General features: G+C 46.9%; 1 protein-coding gene across 1 annotated transcript in view; it reads right to left on the bottom strand.

The window, feature by feature from the left end:
• Positions 1-10,432: 10,432 nt before the first annotated feature.
• The window catches only part of TDRD5 (tudor domain containing 5), an 89,264-nt gene continuing 83,992 nt past the window's right edge, over positions 10,433-15,704 (bottom strand). Inside the window, exon 17 of the mRNA XM_066624534.1 lies at positions 10,433-10,706. Within this exon, the coding sequence (XP_066480631.1) occupies positions 10,433-10,706 (274 nt within the window). The remainder of the gene's footprint in view (positions 10,707-15,704) is intronic.

The raw sequence follows: 15,704 nt of genomic DNA, 5'->3' as shown, positions 1-15,704 counted from the left end.
TCTTTTCCTCAATGACTGGTGTCAACTCCTCAGAGTGGGCTTCAAACCAGTCTGCCGCCTTGTTGGTCTTCTTGCCGAATATGGACAAGGCGGTGTTGTAAACGGTATTCTTGAAATGTTCCCATCTGTTGGATGCGTTTGCGTCGGCCGGGCCTGGAAGAGATTCCTCAAGCGCTTGTGCAAATTCAATCAACAATCAATCAACAGTATTTATATACCGCTTTTCAACTAAAAGTTCACAAAGCGGTTTACAGAGAAAAATCAAATAACGTAAATGGCTCCCTGTCCCAAAAGGGCTCACAATCTAAAAAGATGCCAGGGAATACCAGCAGACAGCCACTAGAACAGACAGTGCTGGGGTGAGGTGGGCCAATTACTCTCCCCCTGCTAAAAAAAGGAGCACCCACTTGAAAAAGTGCCTCTTACCCAATTAGCAGGGGTAAATTCCTCCACTTTTCTCTGATCCTGGGTCTTGCTGGTATCAATGCGAGGTCTTCCTTCCTTTTTCGTGTGATACAGTCGCTTTGTTTGCAGTTTCACTCTGCTGCACACCAGGGAGTGGTCAGTGTCGCAGGCAGCACCATGATAACTGCGTGTGATCTTGATGCTGGGAAGGCTGGAGCGTCTGGTGAGGATCAGGTCGAGCTGGTGCCAGTGCTTTGATCTTGGATGTCTCCAAGAGACTCTATGTTGGGGCTTTGTGTTGAAGAACGTGTTGCTGACACAGAGACCGTGATGACAGCAAAACTCTAGCAGGCGTTGGCCATTTTCGTTCATCCTCCCAGTGCCAAACTGACCTAAGCAAGTGGGCCATGAACTGTTATCAGCACCAACTCTAGCATTGAAATCGCCGAGGATGAACAATGGCTCTTTTACAGGGATTTTCTTGACAGTGGTGGCCAGGTCATCATAGAATTTGTCTTTGGCTTCTGCTGGAGACGACAGAGTCGGTGCATAAGCACTGATGAGAGTGATAGGTCCTGCTGATGACTGGAGCTGCAGGGACAAAATTCTTTCACTTCCCACAGTAGGTGGGATGATGGATTTCAGCAGGGTATTTCTGACCGCAAAGCCAACGACATGTTCCCTGGTTTCGTTTGGTGGTTTTCCCTGCCAGAAAAATGAGAAATTTCTCTCCTTGACAGATCCGGAATCTGGCAGCCTAGTCTCTTGAAGGGCGACGATGTCCATCTGCAGTCTGCTCAGCTCCATGTCGATGACAGCTGTTTTGCGTGCGTCGTCTATTTCTTGCAGGTCATCAGAGAAGCCAGGTGTCATTGTCCTAACGTTCCAGGTGCCCAGCTTTAGGGCAGTAGTTTTCTGTTTTCTGTTGCATGGTGCAGAGTTGTCGATCCGCTTGTCGGTTTTCACCCTAAACCCCACGCACCCCATGAGGTTAACGGACCGTGGCGAGGCAACACCTTACTGGCTGGGGACTGCCCAGCTTAAGGCGGGCGGTAGCTGCCCAATGAGATGCAATGATCTCTCCCACCGTCGGAAGCAGCCCCTGGCGTCATGCTCTACGCCAATCGAGCAAAGACTTATAACCGGTAAACTGCTGCTTCCCGTGTTGTGCCGACGCCGTATGGCGAAGTTGGAGTGTCCTCTCCAGTGCGCGAAGCCTGGGTAAAGAAGGTATGGAGGATAGGCTGTTACCCATGCAGCAAATCCCCCCTCTCCACGTCGCTGGAATGGTCCAATGGAAAGGCAGAAGCCAATACGGTTGGTTCCAGCGGCGTCGCAGGAGTTGCCAGAACGTGACTGTGTTCAGCCATGAACTGCCTAAGGGACTCCGGCTCCTGATTTTGCCTCGAGGTTGACTCCTGAAGCCTTTTCCAGAACTGGATGTAGCCACAAGGCAGTGGAGGTTTGAGGTCAGAGTTTCCTTCTCTTAGATGAGCTGCCTTCCTAGGCTGACGAGTCCCATCTACCCGGTGGCTGTTTAGTCGCCTCTTACGACAAGTACAGCCAAACTGAGGGCCTATTCTTAGCCCCCAGCCCCCATGCGGAGTGATCCACAGAGAGTTGCTTCCAAACTTCTAAGAACAAGCATCTTACGTTCCTGATTGAGGGCCCAAACCTATCCAACTTTTCAGCACTGGTGCAGCTGCAATGCAGCCCTGAGGTAAGGGAACACATGTTCCCACACCTTGAGGAGGCCTCCCCACCACAGGATGCAGTGCACGTCTCATGGGCACAGCTGCACCAGCACCAGAAAATTGGATAGGATAGGCCCTAAATCACTTGCTTTGTGTTTTGCCAACCCTCATTAGTGAACTTACATGATCTTTCTTTTTCAGTCCTCAAAGGCTCAAAGAAAGAAGGCATTTTCTAATGCTTGATTTCCTCTTGGCATGTGTGTAGCAGAAGCTTGACTATAGCTGACTATGTCAGTTTATGTAGCAGAAGCTTGACTAAGGGCGCAATCCTACCCTGTGCTGGAACAGGCAAGCCAAGAGGCTTGTGCTGTATCCAGCACAGTATAGGGGCCCAAAGCAGCTCAGCCAGAGGTAAGGGAAAACTTTTCCCCTTACCTCCACATAAGGCGCCGTTGCCCCATGGGTCTCCTCAGACTTGCGCCACCTCCTGAGCAAGGCCGATGCAAGGCTCGCCACAGAGGCTGGATCAAACCTCCATGTGCTGGCACACCTCTGTGCGCCAACACGGCTTACTCTTGAGGAGGCACAAATGTGCTTTACGACACATTTGCGACCCTCCTGGGCTGGTGCAAGGGACTTGCGTTGGCCCAAATGAAGGGCAGGATTGCGCCCTCAGTTGCACATTTAATATATTTTCACTGAAATGCTTTGCAACAGATAGGAAAGATGACTTAGGTGGCAATCTGGTACATACCCATTGAATTTAATAGGACTTCTGAGTAGGCGCACACAGAAATGCACTGGACAAGCTCCCAAAGAACTCGGAATGCATTTTTTTTCCAAAATAGGTTTTTAGAGTGGTTGAATTTTCTAAATGGCAATTAAGTATCCATGTTTGTGTCCATTATTTGTGAAGGTCATGGCAACCTCAGTGCTTACAGAACTCCCATCATCTAGACTTTGACTGCTCTAAGTTTCCCATTTTCCAGATTAGATTGCATTCCCTAAATCAGTGACAGATAACCTTTCTGGCAAGTGCATCAGAAGTTGTAAATATGAAATAGTGCCAATCCCAGCACACTGCGATACAAACACAGTCCCCGGTGCCTTGGGATCGTCTCCTAGCCTGAGGAAGGCAGCAGTGGAGAGGCAGATAGGATTGTAGGCTTGGCGCCAGACCTACAGACTGCTCCCATGTGCCCATGCCTCTTATTGCAGATAAGTGCCCAATTTCCATCTCTCTCTGACTCTGAATGTCACTAGCCACTCTGGTGTAGTGGCTAGCATGGACAGATTGGGCGCACCCATTCAGTTCCAGCTGCCACTTGGCTATGAAACGTCCTGGGTTAACTCTTGCTAGCCACTACTATATGAGCATACAAGTTACTTTATACTGAGTTAGACCATCTAGCCCAGCACTGTACTGCTGGCTGGCAGTCATCTCATTAAGAGGTCTTTCCCAGCCCTGCTTCCCCAGACCCTTTTAATTGAAAATGTCAGTGATTGAACCTGGGACCTTCAGCTTACAGAACATGTGTTCTGTTATTGAGATCTGACCCTGAAAAGAAACTGTCCCTTCTGCTCCTGGTCTGGAGAAGCGTAGAATTTGAACCCACAACTCCAGAAGCACAGCTGCCTCATTTCCACCAACTCAAGCAGTTTGGTCCAAATTGCCATCTCAGCAGCAGGCAAGGAGAGCAGACTGGCAGGGGTAAGAAGGTTTGGGGTCAGCATGAGACCACTAAGGAGCTGTTGAACCAGCACAATCAAGAACAATTTAGTAATAGGCCTTGCCACCCCATCAACTTAGCACTAATCCAGATCTTACTTTTCTGCTTGTCACCTCTTCCTCCTCAGGGCTAAAAGAATAGTGGCCTTGGCTGCCAAATGGGTGCTTTATATCTAGTTCATACAGCACAAGCCTGTTGTTGTATGTGCTCCAAGGGTGTTGGTGGGGTGTCTGGAGCTGGGATGGGGAACATCAAGTTCCCCAATTTTGCAGCCTTGTAGGGCTCCTGGAATGTCCACCTTGGACACCAATTACACCCCAGGGTGTATTGTCTCCTCTTCATCCCAGTCTGTTCCTCCTCCTCTTCCAAGAAGGTCTCTATTTTGGGAGCCAAGCTCAGGTAAATCATGACAACAGCTTAAGACAGGGGTGCTCAATAGGTGGATCGCGATCTACCGGTAGATCGCGAGGCAAAATGAGTAGATCGCGGAGCCCTGTCTCTCCAAACTGTTAATATGTCAGTTTCATCTAGTGACTAGACGAAACTGACATATTTAGCTGACGCTAAACTGACACTGAAACTGACACTTTAGCTGCTCTTCAGGCATGCAGCAACAAAACTGACGAAACTGACTAGACTCCAGCAGGGGCTCCATACATTAAAGGGCAACCTTCAGTCTCAAAAGACTATGGTATAAGCCTACAGCACCTGGTATTCCCAGGCAGTCTCCCATCCAAGTACTAACCAGGCCTGACCCTGCTTAGCTTCCGAGATCAGACCAGATCGGGAGATAGTGTTCAGTATAGGGAGATGGTTGGTAACCTTCAGTCTCAAAATACTATGGTATAAGCCTACAGCACCTGGTATTCCCAGGCGGTCTCCCATCCAAGTACTAACCAAGTGTCTGTCAGACGCTTCCTTCCCCCCTGGTAGATCTCCGGGCCTTGCTGGGTTTCAAAGTAGCTCTCGAGCCAAAAAAAGTGTGAGCACCCCTGGCTTAAGATAAATTATATTGATGAAGCAATTGTGCCACAAACAGCAGGTTTATAGTTGAGATCATTCTCTTTCACGGTGCAGGAGGGACAATAATGAGCAAAGTCCAAAGCATTTTGAAAACATTTGAAGATCAATTGTGAAAAGGCAACACATTTTAAAAGTATTTGCAGTGGTGATTTTTAGGAACACACACACACCCCTCATAAACACAGGTCAAACATTCACTCTTTAATTTGTGAAACAAGAGAATTGTGTCTTTAGATGCATACTTAGTATACTGGCCTGTTTAGTTGCTTATAAATACTCAAGTGCGTGGAACATAAATTTTTATTTGCCATGAGCCTTTAGTAATGGGACAAGTTATAAATCAAATCTATATTGTATTATGTTTCTAGCAGCGAAGTCTCTAGAAGGATTGTCTGAGTTGATGCAATGGTATGGAATATTCATGAACATGCCAAATGCACAGGGAGCAAAGCTGTCAGAATGTTTGCAGCCTAATTTCTGTGAGGAGAGGGAACACTGTCAGTCAAATATGACCTATGGACAGGGTAAGAACTGGGAGGAGTCCCCAGGGAGGCTTAGAAGGCCACTAAAAGAAGAACAGAGTGACCTCAAAAATCAAGGAGGTGTATGTGTGTGTATGGTGATGAATTTCACATGCATTTGCCCCCCCTTCCCCCCATGAACACCAATGGCTGCAGGCAACTAGTCAAATTTAAAAAAAAAATTGTTGGACCCAGCCCTGGATCAGATTAACCTGCTTCATTACAGGTTAGAGAGAGAATCCTAAGGTACCCCAGGTCTTAGTTGTCCTTAGGTTTCTGCTTAACAGCCCAATCCTATCCACACTTTCCTAGGAGTAAGCCCCATTGATTCTAATGGGACTTACTTCTGAGTAGACATGCATAGGATTGGGCTGTAATTCTTTTTTATTATTATTAATCTTTGGCTTTAGAGCAAGTGCATCCCTTTCCTAATTACCTACAGAGTAAATTATAGTTCCTAAATTGCTAGCAAAGTTACTCAGTTAAAGTATCATGACCCAAGCTTCCTGTGACTCTATTCATGCCAATTTAAACAGCTGCCAGGCTGCAGAGCAGCCCAAATACTGTTCAGTAACAGAAACAGTACAATCAGTATCACACTACCGAATAGCCCTCCTCTCCAGCTCAAGTTATCTATCTGACCAGACAGAAATTTCCATGCTATGTTTGAGAGTCTCAATATAATAGACACAGTGAATCGATACCACAAAGGTGCCCTACTGCAAGGAACATCATTTTGGTTTTTAGGATAATGTTAATGCCAAGATTATGAAATGGAGACTCATGCTAGAAGGATATTAACAATAAAGCTAAGCAGAATGCAACACCTTCCTAACTATGGATATGGAGGGAGAGAAACAAATCAAAGATCCCTAGGGAAATTCCCTCTGCCCAACTGAATATCTTCTCCCTTTCCAATAAGAATGGATACAATTTCATTAAGTATTTTTGAAAACCTGACATAACTACATATTTCACTAAAATGCTTTGTGATACACTGAAAGTTAGGACAACAGTCCAGCATCTGTTAAAGTATGCAGGCTTCCAGAATTACACAGAATTTTTCATTAAGCGGAGGAGAAATTGATATTCCAAGTGTTTGTGAGAGCAAATGCAAAACTTCTAATCATTTCTTAGAGATATAAGACTGAACTCCACTTTTAGCAGCAGCAAGTACATTCACCAGTGGGGTATCAAACACTGTTACATGGTTGCTTTGTTCAATAAGATGGTGAGTTTTAATTTTGAGGCTTGCTCTTTTTTTATTTTAAGTTATGTTTCTCTTAGGATAACCAGACTGGGAAGCTGAGGAAGGACTGATCATGCCAAGATGACAAGTGCATAATCTCAGCCAATAACATTTTTTAGTCTAAGTTTATTTTACTAGGCAAGTTAATTTAATATATTATATAACTTGCTTGGGTCTCAAAGATAATCTCCTCCTATGCTGGAGACAGATGTCATGGTTTGTATCTTATTCTCCAAGACTAACATGAAAAGAGATGTGTGACACTTGCTAAATTGTCAGCCAATTTTATGCAGGTTTACTTGAAAGTAATCTCCAATGAGTGAGGCCTACTCCCAAATAAGTGATCATAAAATGGCCACTTCTGATGACAAATTGGCAATGGTTTCCAAAGAGAGTCGTATGTGTGACTTAAAAAGAGAAAGCTACTCTTTCTCTAAGAAAGCAGGAAAAATGCCAGGGAGAAAGGCTACTTATTTGTTGCCACTTTGAAGTACCATGAAGACAAAGCAATCTCTTTTAGGGCAAAACTATGTAAACTGTCCTGGCACCTCAATGTTTGAGGAAGGGCAGGATCCCAATCTTTTAAATAAATAAAAACTGAACTCAGTGAGGCTGAGTTCCTACGCATAAGCTTGCACTTCATGTTGGTTCATTACGTGAGTTTCAATATAGCACCACCTGCCACCTGCAATTTCTTTTGAGATACGTTTGTGTTAAAAACAATTATTTTCTTTAATTGTCTCATTAATTGGGGCATTGATTAACAGAGATTTGACTATTAATTCTACAGACTAACATTGCAGCCTCAGTAGCAGAAGTATATAGCCACCCAAAACTTTACCATTAGCTTACTTCAGGGCTCTCCAGACTCCGCCCCTAGGCCGGATCCAGTGCCCTGCCTTTTCCCTCCCCCGCTTGAATGGTGCTTACTGTTCTGGGGGAGCCTTCTTTTTCTGCCACCAATCTCCCCTGAACAGAGGTCCAGCCCCCCGCTTCAGGGTTCCGTCATCCCAGCAGCCACTGCACCCAGATATGCTGGCAGATGTGGATAGGTGGTACACAGTCTGGGGGATTTCAGTGGTGGGGAAGGAAGTCTCCCTGCTGGAACGGTAAACACCAATCATGCTGGGGATGCCTTTTCCACCATGCAGCAAACTCCAGTTTGGAGACAGCTGACTAACTTACTGGAATGTTCTCCAAAAGTGACCTGTTGCACAGCAGACATCAGACTTCTCCAAAGATAGCAGAGTCCTACTGGAAGACCCAGCAGTGGCTTTTTATGGTGGGGGGAGCTAATATTGAGGATGATGGTCCAGACAGTATGCAATATTTTGGGACAGGGAGCCATTTAGTTATTTGATTTTTCTCTGTAAACCGCTTTGTGAACTTTTAGTTGAAAAGCAGTATATAAATACTGTTAATAATAATGTTAATAAATATCGGATTGGCCTTTTCAGCCACACTAGACACTGTGCCAGAACCACCTTTCAGAGCGCGATACCATAGTCTTTCGAGACTGAAGGTTGCCAATACAAAATAAATATTTCCAGCTCTAAAAATATGAACATGCAAGTAAATCCCACCGAATTCAGTGGAATTTACTTCCTGGTAAATTGCAGCTCTAGAATAAAAAAACAACAACTATTAACCCAAGAAAGTAGTACATCAGTGTGTGCATAAGTACTCAGGTTCAAATCCCTATTCAGCTAACAAACTAATAGTGTGGGGGGGGGCTCATAACAGCTTGAGTAAGTCACTCTCTTTCAACCTAACCTATCTCACAGAGCTGTTTTGAAGCTAAAAATGCAGCTCTGAGCTCTGAGTGAAAGGCAGAATAAAGAGCCAAATTTCCAGTCCAAATGTGTTGCTTACTTGTACTGAAAGAATAAAAATTACTAGGGAGCCACCATTGGTCAGGGAAAGAAACAATACTTCACAGGTCCAATTATCATCTTCAGAAGTTCTCAGGTGGGAAAGTAGCAACTGGCCTTGGAAAGTGACTATCTGTCAGAGTAGACAATGCTGTCCTACATGGCCCAATAGTTTGATTCAGCATGCCAATTGTATGTTCATACTTCAGAGTATCTATTTCTGTTTTCTTTTCTATGCAGAATCCTCCACAGACTAACCCATATTTGCACCACGTATGAACCACTACTACACATTAACTTTCAACATCAAGCTGAAGTGAGCCACAAAGAGAGAACAGACACCAGCAAAGTATAGTACTTCAGATGGGCTTTCAGTAACATTCCCCCTAAACTGGATGGTTGTGCAAAGGTGCAGCAAGGAGCCTGGCAACCTGGAAATTTGGCAATGGCACATGATGTCATTGCCAAGCATCTGGAGATGGAGTCATCATGATGCCTTGCTGGAAGAGAAGGGGTCCACACACCAATGTGGACACCTGACAGGGAGTAAAGACCTTCAGACAAAGAAATGGTACTCAAGCAATTCAGACAACTCAAAAAAGTGAGCCAAGGCACATATGACAGAGGAAAACCACAGAAATGATCAGCTCAGCATCCCTTGCTTTCTACAGTTATTGGTGGGAGCTAGCAATTTTCAGAAAGAGGGTACAAGTGGATAATGTTTAAAAATAATGAAACGGAGACAAAGCAGTAATTAGTGGAATAGATGCAGCAGGTAATTGCTGTGTGTGGGGACAGGGTCACCAGACACCCAGGACATGTCCCTTTTTTAGTCTCCAGTACCAGAAAAGAATTTAAATGTCCTTCTCTCCTGTGAGCAGGCCCCTGCAGACAGTGCACAGCTGTTTTTCTTATTAATAAATTATATCTAATAAACTATATGTAATATAGTTTTAAATTTAATTAAAAAAATAGTGTTTAAATTAACTACATGAAATCAATAAACAAGTGTTTTCAGCTTTTATTTTGCCTACATTTTTCTTGGATATCCTACATTTTGGGGCACCTTGTCCTCTTTTGCAATTATGACATCTGGTCACCCTGTGTGGGGAGGAAGATAAATTTGAATTCACCATCTCTGTGGTGATAGGCAGCCAGCCAGCCAGAGCCTCCACAACTCAACTGGATTTAACACAAAGCAGAGCGGGGGGCTGGCCAAGACAGAAGACACAGGTGGTTGCTCTCTGCTATCTATACGGGCCAAATCCACAAGGAAGTTCTTCCAGATAACCTCTCTTGAATGAACACATTTCAATGGAAGTGTGTGCAGGAGAATGACTAGGAAGATTGGGCCCTGTCGGCCAGACCTGACTCTGCCTGTCCCCTGAACAGCAACAGAATGAACCAGCTGCCCCACTTCACATTAATGGAACTCAAATATCAGAACAAAACATGCGTTGCTCCTCTGTGTAGAGTTTGAGATCTGCCATTTTCACTGAGGCTCCCCCTGAAGTCCGAGGCGTGCTGCAAAGAAGGCTGACATCTGGCAGCAGCCACAGGGAGGTCCCCTCTTTCCTTGCTGGGCTGCGATCCCCCCCCCCCGCAAAAGGCCTCAGTTGCATGTCCCACCCAGGAGAAAACGCCCCAGCACCACTCCGCACTCTCCTGCTTGTGGGCACCTCATCCGGCGAATGCCACCCACCCCCCCCCCCGGCCAAAAGCCCAGAAGGGACACTCACCTCGCAGGCGTCTGTTTCGGCTGACTCGCCCGATCTCCTGCCGCCCTGCCACTGTCCGAGCCCCCCCCCCCCGGCCAGCATCGGCAACTGCGGGGCGGGGGCGTGTGCAGACCGGGCTGCGGGAGCGGAGCCGGCTTGGGGAGGCGCCGCCAAGCTCTCCGAGGGCGCCTCGTCCAAGTCACGGGGCGCCGGCTCCCCCCCTAGGCAGCATCGCCCGCCGGGCGGGAGCTCGAGGACTTCTCCCCGCCCGGGCAAGCCCTCTCCGAGGGGCCGGGAGAAGTTCCTTCAGCGAGGGTGGGAAAGCGGCGGGGCCCCTCCGCGGCCACGGACGCCACTTGATCGAAGCGGTGCAGTTCGGAGCCGGGCGGGGGGAGAGGAGGACCCGCGCGCCGAGAGAGCGGGAGCGAGACCCCGCCTGCCTCTAGGTTTCCCGGGCGGAGCCGCGGCGCCTCCAGTCCCCGAAGAGGGCTCAGCCTAGCTCAGCGAGGGAGCAAGAGCCGCAGCCTCGCACGGGCTCCCCAAGAAACTTGCGCTGGGCTTCGGCAGCGACTGGGAGGCTTCGGAAGGCGGAGCCTCTGGAGGGAGGCCCCCCCCCCAGCATTCGCTGGAGCTCCGGGGCAAAAGGGAGGCGAACGGGAGCGAGGATTGCGAGCGTCGCCCAACAGGTTGCAAGGACAGCCCGGCAGACGGTTCAAATGGCCCGACGCCGGCCGAAGGCCTGGGAACGCCCGCGGAAGGCGACGCTGAGCTCTGTCCGCGGTGCTGAAAGCCTCTCCGGTTGCTCTCTCCAAGACCTTTCTCCAACCTCGCCAGGCAGCGCGCTTCGCCGCCCCCGCAGCATCGCCACTCAAGCCTCCCTCTGCCTGGCGCGCTCTGAAAATCTTTGGCCTTTCCCTGGACCAGAATTAATGGATTTTCTTATTAACGGGACGAAAGGGGGGGAGCTTAGAAAAGATGGGTGTGTGTGTGTGTTCTGCGTGCATAGAAGTGTGTGTAATGCTTTCAGTATCCCCAGTACTGGGATTTTTTTCCCCTGACTGTACAAACAATAGTAGATCACTAATGCACCTGAAATGGAAGGTGCAGAGGTAAGTGGAGACCCCATCTTTCAACTCTGGCATGAGAACTTTTGCAAAAGGATGCTGTAGAAAATAATACTAAAAGTCTGCCACAGCCTTGCTTTGTTTCCAAAAGGTTAGCGCACACACATGTAAAGCCTGCTATGCAGCTTGCATGCCACAATCTAACTCTTTCTTCTGTGGAACATGTCACCACACTCCACATAAAGGATGAACAAAAAGCCCATCCAGGCAGAAGTCTTTAATTCCAAGTAAGATAAAACACTGCTAAAAATTCTTTCTTATTTCTTCATTTCTGTTCTTAGCCCACACTATCTCTATGGGCACAATCCACAGAAGTTCCTCACTGTGCTGATGTAGTATGTAAGACACTGTGCTAGCTGCCCCACCCCAATTCCTCATCCAGGGCTAACCTCAGACCTCCTGGCACCAAATATAACCCCTCCCCTTGCCTGGTGATGTGCTAGCCTCTGCTCTGCTGTGATTGGAAAAAGAAGACAGGGTGGAAAAAAGAAGTGTAAAGGAGAATGTTAAGCTAGTCAATCTCTATCCTCCTTACTTTGTCATATCCTCCAATTCTCTTTTCCAATTTGGGGAATGGGAGGAGCACTGAAAGTGAAAGCTTGGACAGAGGTGGATGTGCCAAACCAATCTGCTGCCCAAGGCAATTACCTCAAGCTGCCTCATGGATAGGCCAGCCCTATCCTCATCTCTTATTTGCTCAACTAGCCAAAGAGAGCAGTCCATTGGTTCCTTCAGCCCACTACTGTCTGTTCTAGGCATGCATAATTAATTAATTTGCAGCAGGTTGAATTAACCCACTAGTTATTTATGGTTGATAACCTCCTGTTTTGGCAGTCAGGCATGCAGCAAAAACAGGGAGTTCATTTTCCTCCATCCTCCTTCTCCAATTTATTCTGATGTTTGTACATATATTGCAAAAATTAGAATTAACAATTTTAGAAACGCAGGTGGTCAATGAGGTCCATAGTGGGCTGCTATACAGGCCTGGTTGACTGAATTTGGCTTGTTGGGTCAGACATTGAAGTCCTTGTCTGAATTTCCAAGGTATACAGTTTCCCCAGCCTTACTACCTCTAACTGGAGATACCAGCCTGAATATTCTGTATGCAAAGCACAGTCTGTGGACTTTTTTCCTGCATGACCTTCTAGTCTTCTAGAGTTGTCTCAGAAAAAAAATTCAGCAAGAACAAAGCTGAAGATTCATCAAAACATGTATGACAAATGGAGAGACATAGGTCAAATAAACTCTCAGCTCACAATGGCCAAAGGACAGCAGACAGCAAATCTCTTCCTTCTGTCACATAAAGGCAATGCTGTGTGTTAAGAGGGTCACTGGACTTTTGTCTGGTGAGAGTGAAATCATGCTGGGGGAATGATGTATGGCTGCTGGCAACTGGCTCATTAACTTTGCCCTTTTGTTAAGACAGACTGAAAGAGGATTCTCTGCAGAGCAGCTCCAGGAAGAACCGCCTTCTAACTGATGTCATTGTCAAATGCTTGGCCTATGCATACATGGCCATAGATGGAAGTAGGAAATGTTGCTTTAGTCCAGGGGTGGCTAACCTTCAGCATACCATGTGCAACTTTCAGTGCACAGAACTTTGAACCATGCAATTCTACCTGCCTCCAGTGGTGACCCAGATGGATGTGACTTGGCCAGTATGCCTTGTGCTGTTGAGAGGGGGTAAGAACCAAGACCTGCTGCACCTGCTCATCCTGCCTTGCCATGCCAAAGGCCGCATCAAAGCCTCCATGCTCAACCACATGGACCAGCTTGGCATGAAGGCTGCCACTGAACCAGAGCCAGCACAGGCCAGGTGACTGCCAGTTTCCCACACCAAACATTAGGCTGGGATTTAGCACCCCAGCATGACTTGCAAAGGAGCGACCAGCGACTTCCCAGCCTGCACTAACCCCAGCTTGGTCACCAGACCATATGGTTGGGCACAGAGGCTTCACCCAGGTTGCTGACAGGGCCTTTGGTGCAGCAGTTGTTTGGCATGGCAGGACAATGTGGGGGGTGGGAAGAAGTGCAGCAGGTCTGGCTGCCACTGGAGGCAAGCAGCGTTGGTTCCCATCCCTTCAACGACATTGGGGTGTTCTGGCCAAGCCACCCATAGCTGGGACCACACTGGAGGCTTCACCCAGCTGCCCAACAGGGGAATCAGCATGTCTGCAGGTGCCAGTGGCAGGTGTGCCACAGATTGGCCACCTCTGCTGTAGTCTAAGTGAAGTTTATATCATTCTGCACGGCTTTAGTGCAGTAGTAGTTTAATAGCCCAATCCATTTGAGAGCAAAGATGGTGCAGTGATTTAGCAGTTGAACTATGACCTGGAACATCAAGGTTCAAATCCCCACGTAGCCATGAAACTTCCTGGGTGACCTTGGGCCAGTCAGTCACTACCTCTTAAACTCACCTATCTCACAGAGTTGTTGTGAAGGCAAAAGGGAGGAACTAGGTACACTACCCTGAGCTCCTTGGAGGAAGGGTGGAATTAAAAAGGTGAAAAATAAAAAAATACTGACTTCTTATGGTGGTGGATCAGTCCACCACTGTAAGTGCTGGTGTGGCACCACAAAAAGTGTTGCTGTCATGTACTGCAGGACACCAGCACTCCAACAGTCCACCCAGGCCATGCCAAAGAAACTAAGGTGAGCAGGACTCAGTCATGGGACATTCAGGGGAGGATCAGGATGGGGATCGGGATGGAAAGGTGTGAATCTTGGTGGCAGCTGGTCATGCTGGGATCCTATCCCCCTTTCTTGGCCCAAACCCATTCTCTGAGGGTAATCAGACTTACACCAGCTAAACATAGGTCTGAGGAGACTCAGAGTGGGTGAGCTGTATGGAGAAATGCAAACTACTGCCTGTTCTAGGCATTTCCTCCCCGCCAAGCCTTCCCCACACTAGACCACCTCCCCCCACACCCCTCTCTGCCACTTGGCGGTCCAAGTGAGCTGCTGGGCGGCAGACTGCGGGCCCAGCGCTGACTCATGCCGTGCTCAGGATCAGGCCCTAAGCCAATAGAATCTTGCAGCCCTATTTAAAATATGCTCCTTAATGCTGAGCTACCTTGGGAGTAATTAATGTGTGTCTGTTGGAAACATCCTCCATTCCTAATATTTTGCAAGCCTTCCGAAGCCAGTTGGCACCTCTAGGCATATTTAATAATTCTGTCTAGATAAACTTCCTTGCAGTTTAGTATTCTACCCCCCATCTCTCCTTCACAGTTCCTGAACAGTCTGGCTAACATGTCTTCACTTGCCAAGGAAGGAAGGGGGAAAAGAAACACGAGATGATAACAAGGACATGTTTTCCTCATTTTTATTTCTCAAAGCCATGGGATCTCAAGCTCAGCTGCTTCGGCACTTGCAGTGATATTTCCTACCAGTCAAAGTGGCTGCCAGAAAAACACAAGAGAACTACTAAATCAAAATGACAGCACTTTATAGTCATTTGTGCTGGTGTGAAGGACTCCAGAAAGTGCTGGTTAATAAAGAATTAGAAGAACAGAAAGGTGGGTTAAAAAACAAACAAACAAAAAAAAAACTCAGGAAATAAGTTTGCATTGAGTTCAACTTTAATTTGTAATTTTTTAATTAGTTTCTCTTGCAGGAAAAAGGGGGGGAGGAAATGTGTTTGTGTCAGATATTATACACAGAGATACATTATTTATACCCCCAATGTATGATAATAAATAGAGGTGTTTGTTTCTGGTGTGTAAGACAGGATTACAGCCTACTGAACACAGTGGACTTACTTCTGAGTAAAATAAATAACACTGTTTTCAAACACCTCTAATAATAAATGTAGACTATTAGAACAGTGGAGTCTACATTTATTATTAGAGTTTGAGGTAGGGATTGCCATTTGTGGTGCATGAGCAGCAATCTATTTCAAAACCACCTTTACTCTTTACCTTTACCATCCCTTTACCATCCCTACCTCAAACAATGGCTGGATTGTGCCCAAACACCTCTAATAATTTATTAAACTGTCTTCAACTCCCTAAAAGAGATCCTGTCTGTCTAGTAAGGAGTGTTGGCCAACACTTATCAGACACTACATACCCAAGGGTCTCTTCCTGTCTTCCCTGCATCTGCCAAGTCACAGATGTTATTTGGCTTGGCAGAGTCTCATCTATCATCATTGAGAAAGTTGTGGGCATGATGACTTAATTCAGTATCTGTAGGCAACATGCCCTCTGGGATGTGTGGTTAATATGGCTTCAGTCACCACTCACATCCCAGATCACACTGCAGAGCACAGGACTGTAAGGCAAGACAGAAGCACAAGAATAAGTCTGAGATGTCAGTTATCCCTTGCATACAGGAAATTCACTACTGCATCCACTGTCAAGGGCAAGCA

Source organism: Tiliqua scincoides, chromosome 4, assembly GCF_035046505.1.
Source record: "Tiliqua scincoides isolate rTilSci1 chromosome 4, rTilSci1.hap2, whole genome shotgun sequence".
NCBI lineage: Eukaryota > Metazoa > Chordata > Lepidosauria > Squamata > Scincidae > Tiliqua > Tiliqua scincoides.
This window is presented reverse-complemented; position numbering and strand designations above follow the sequence as displayed.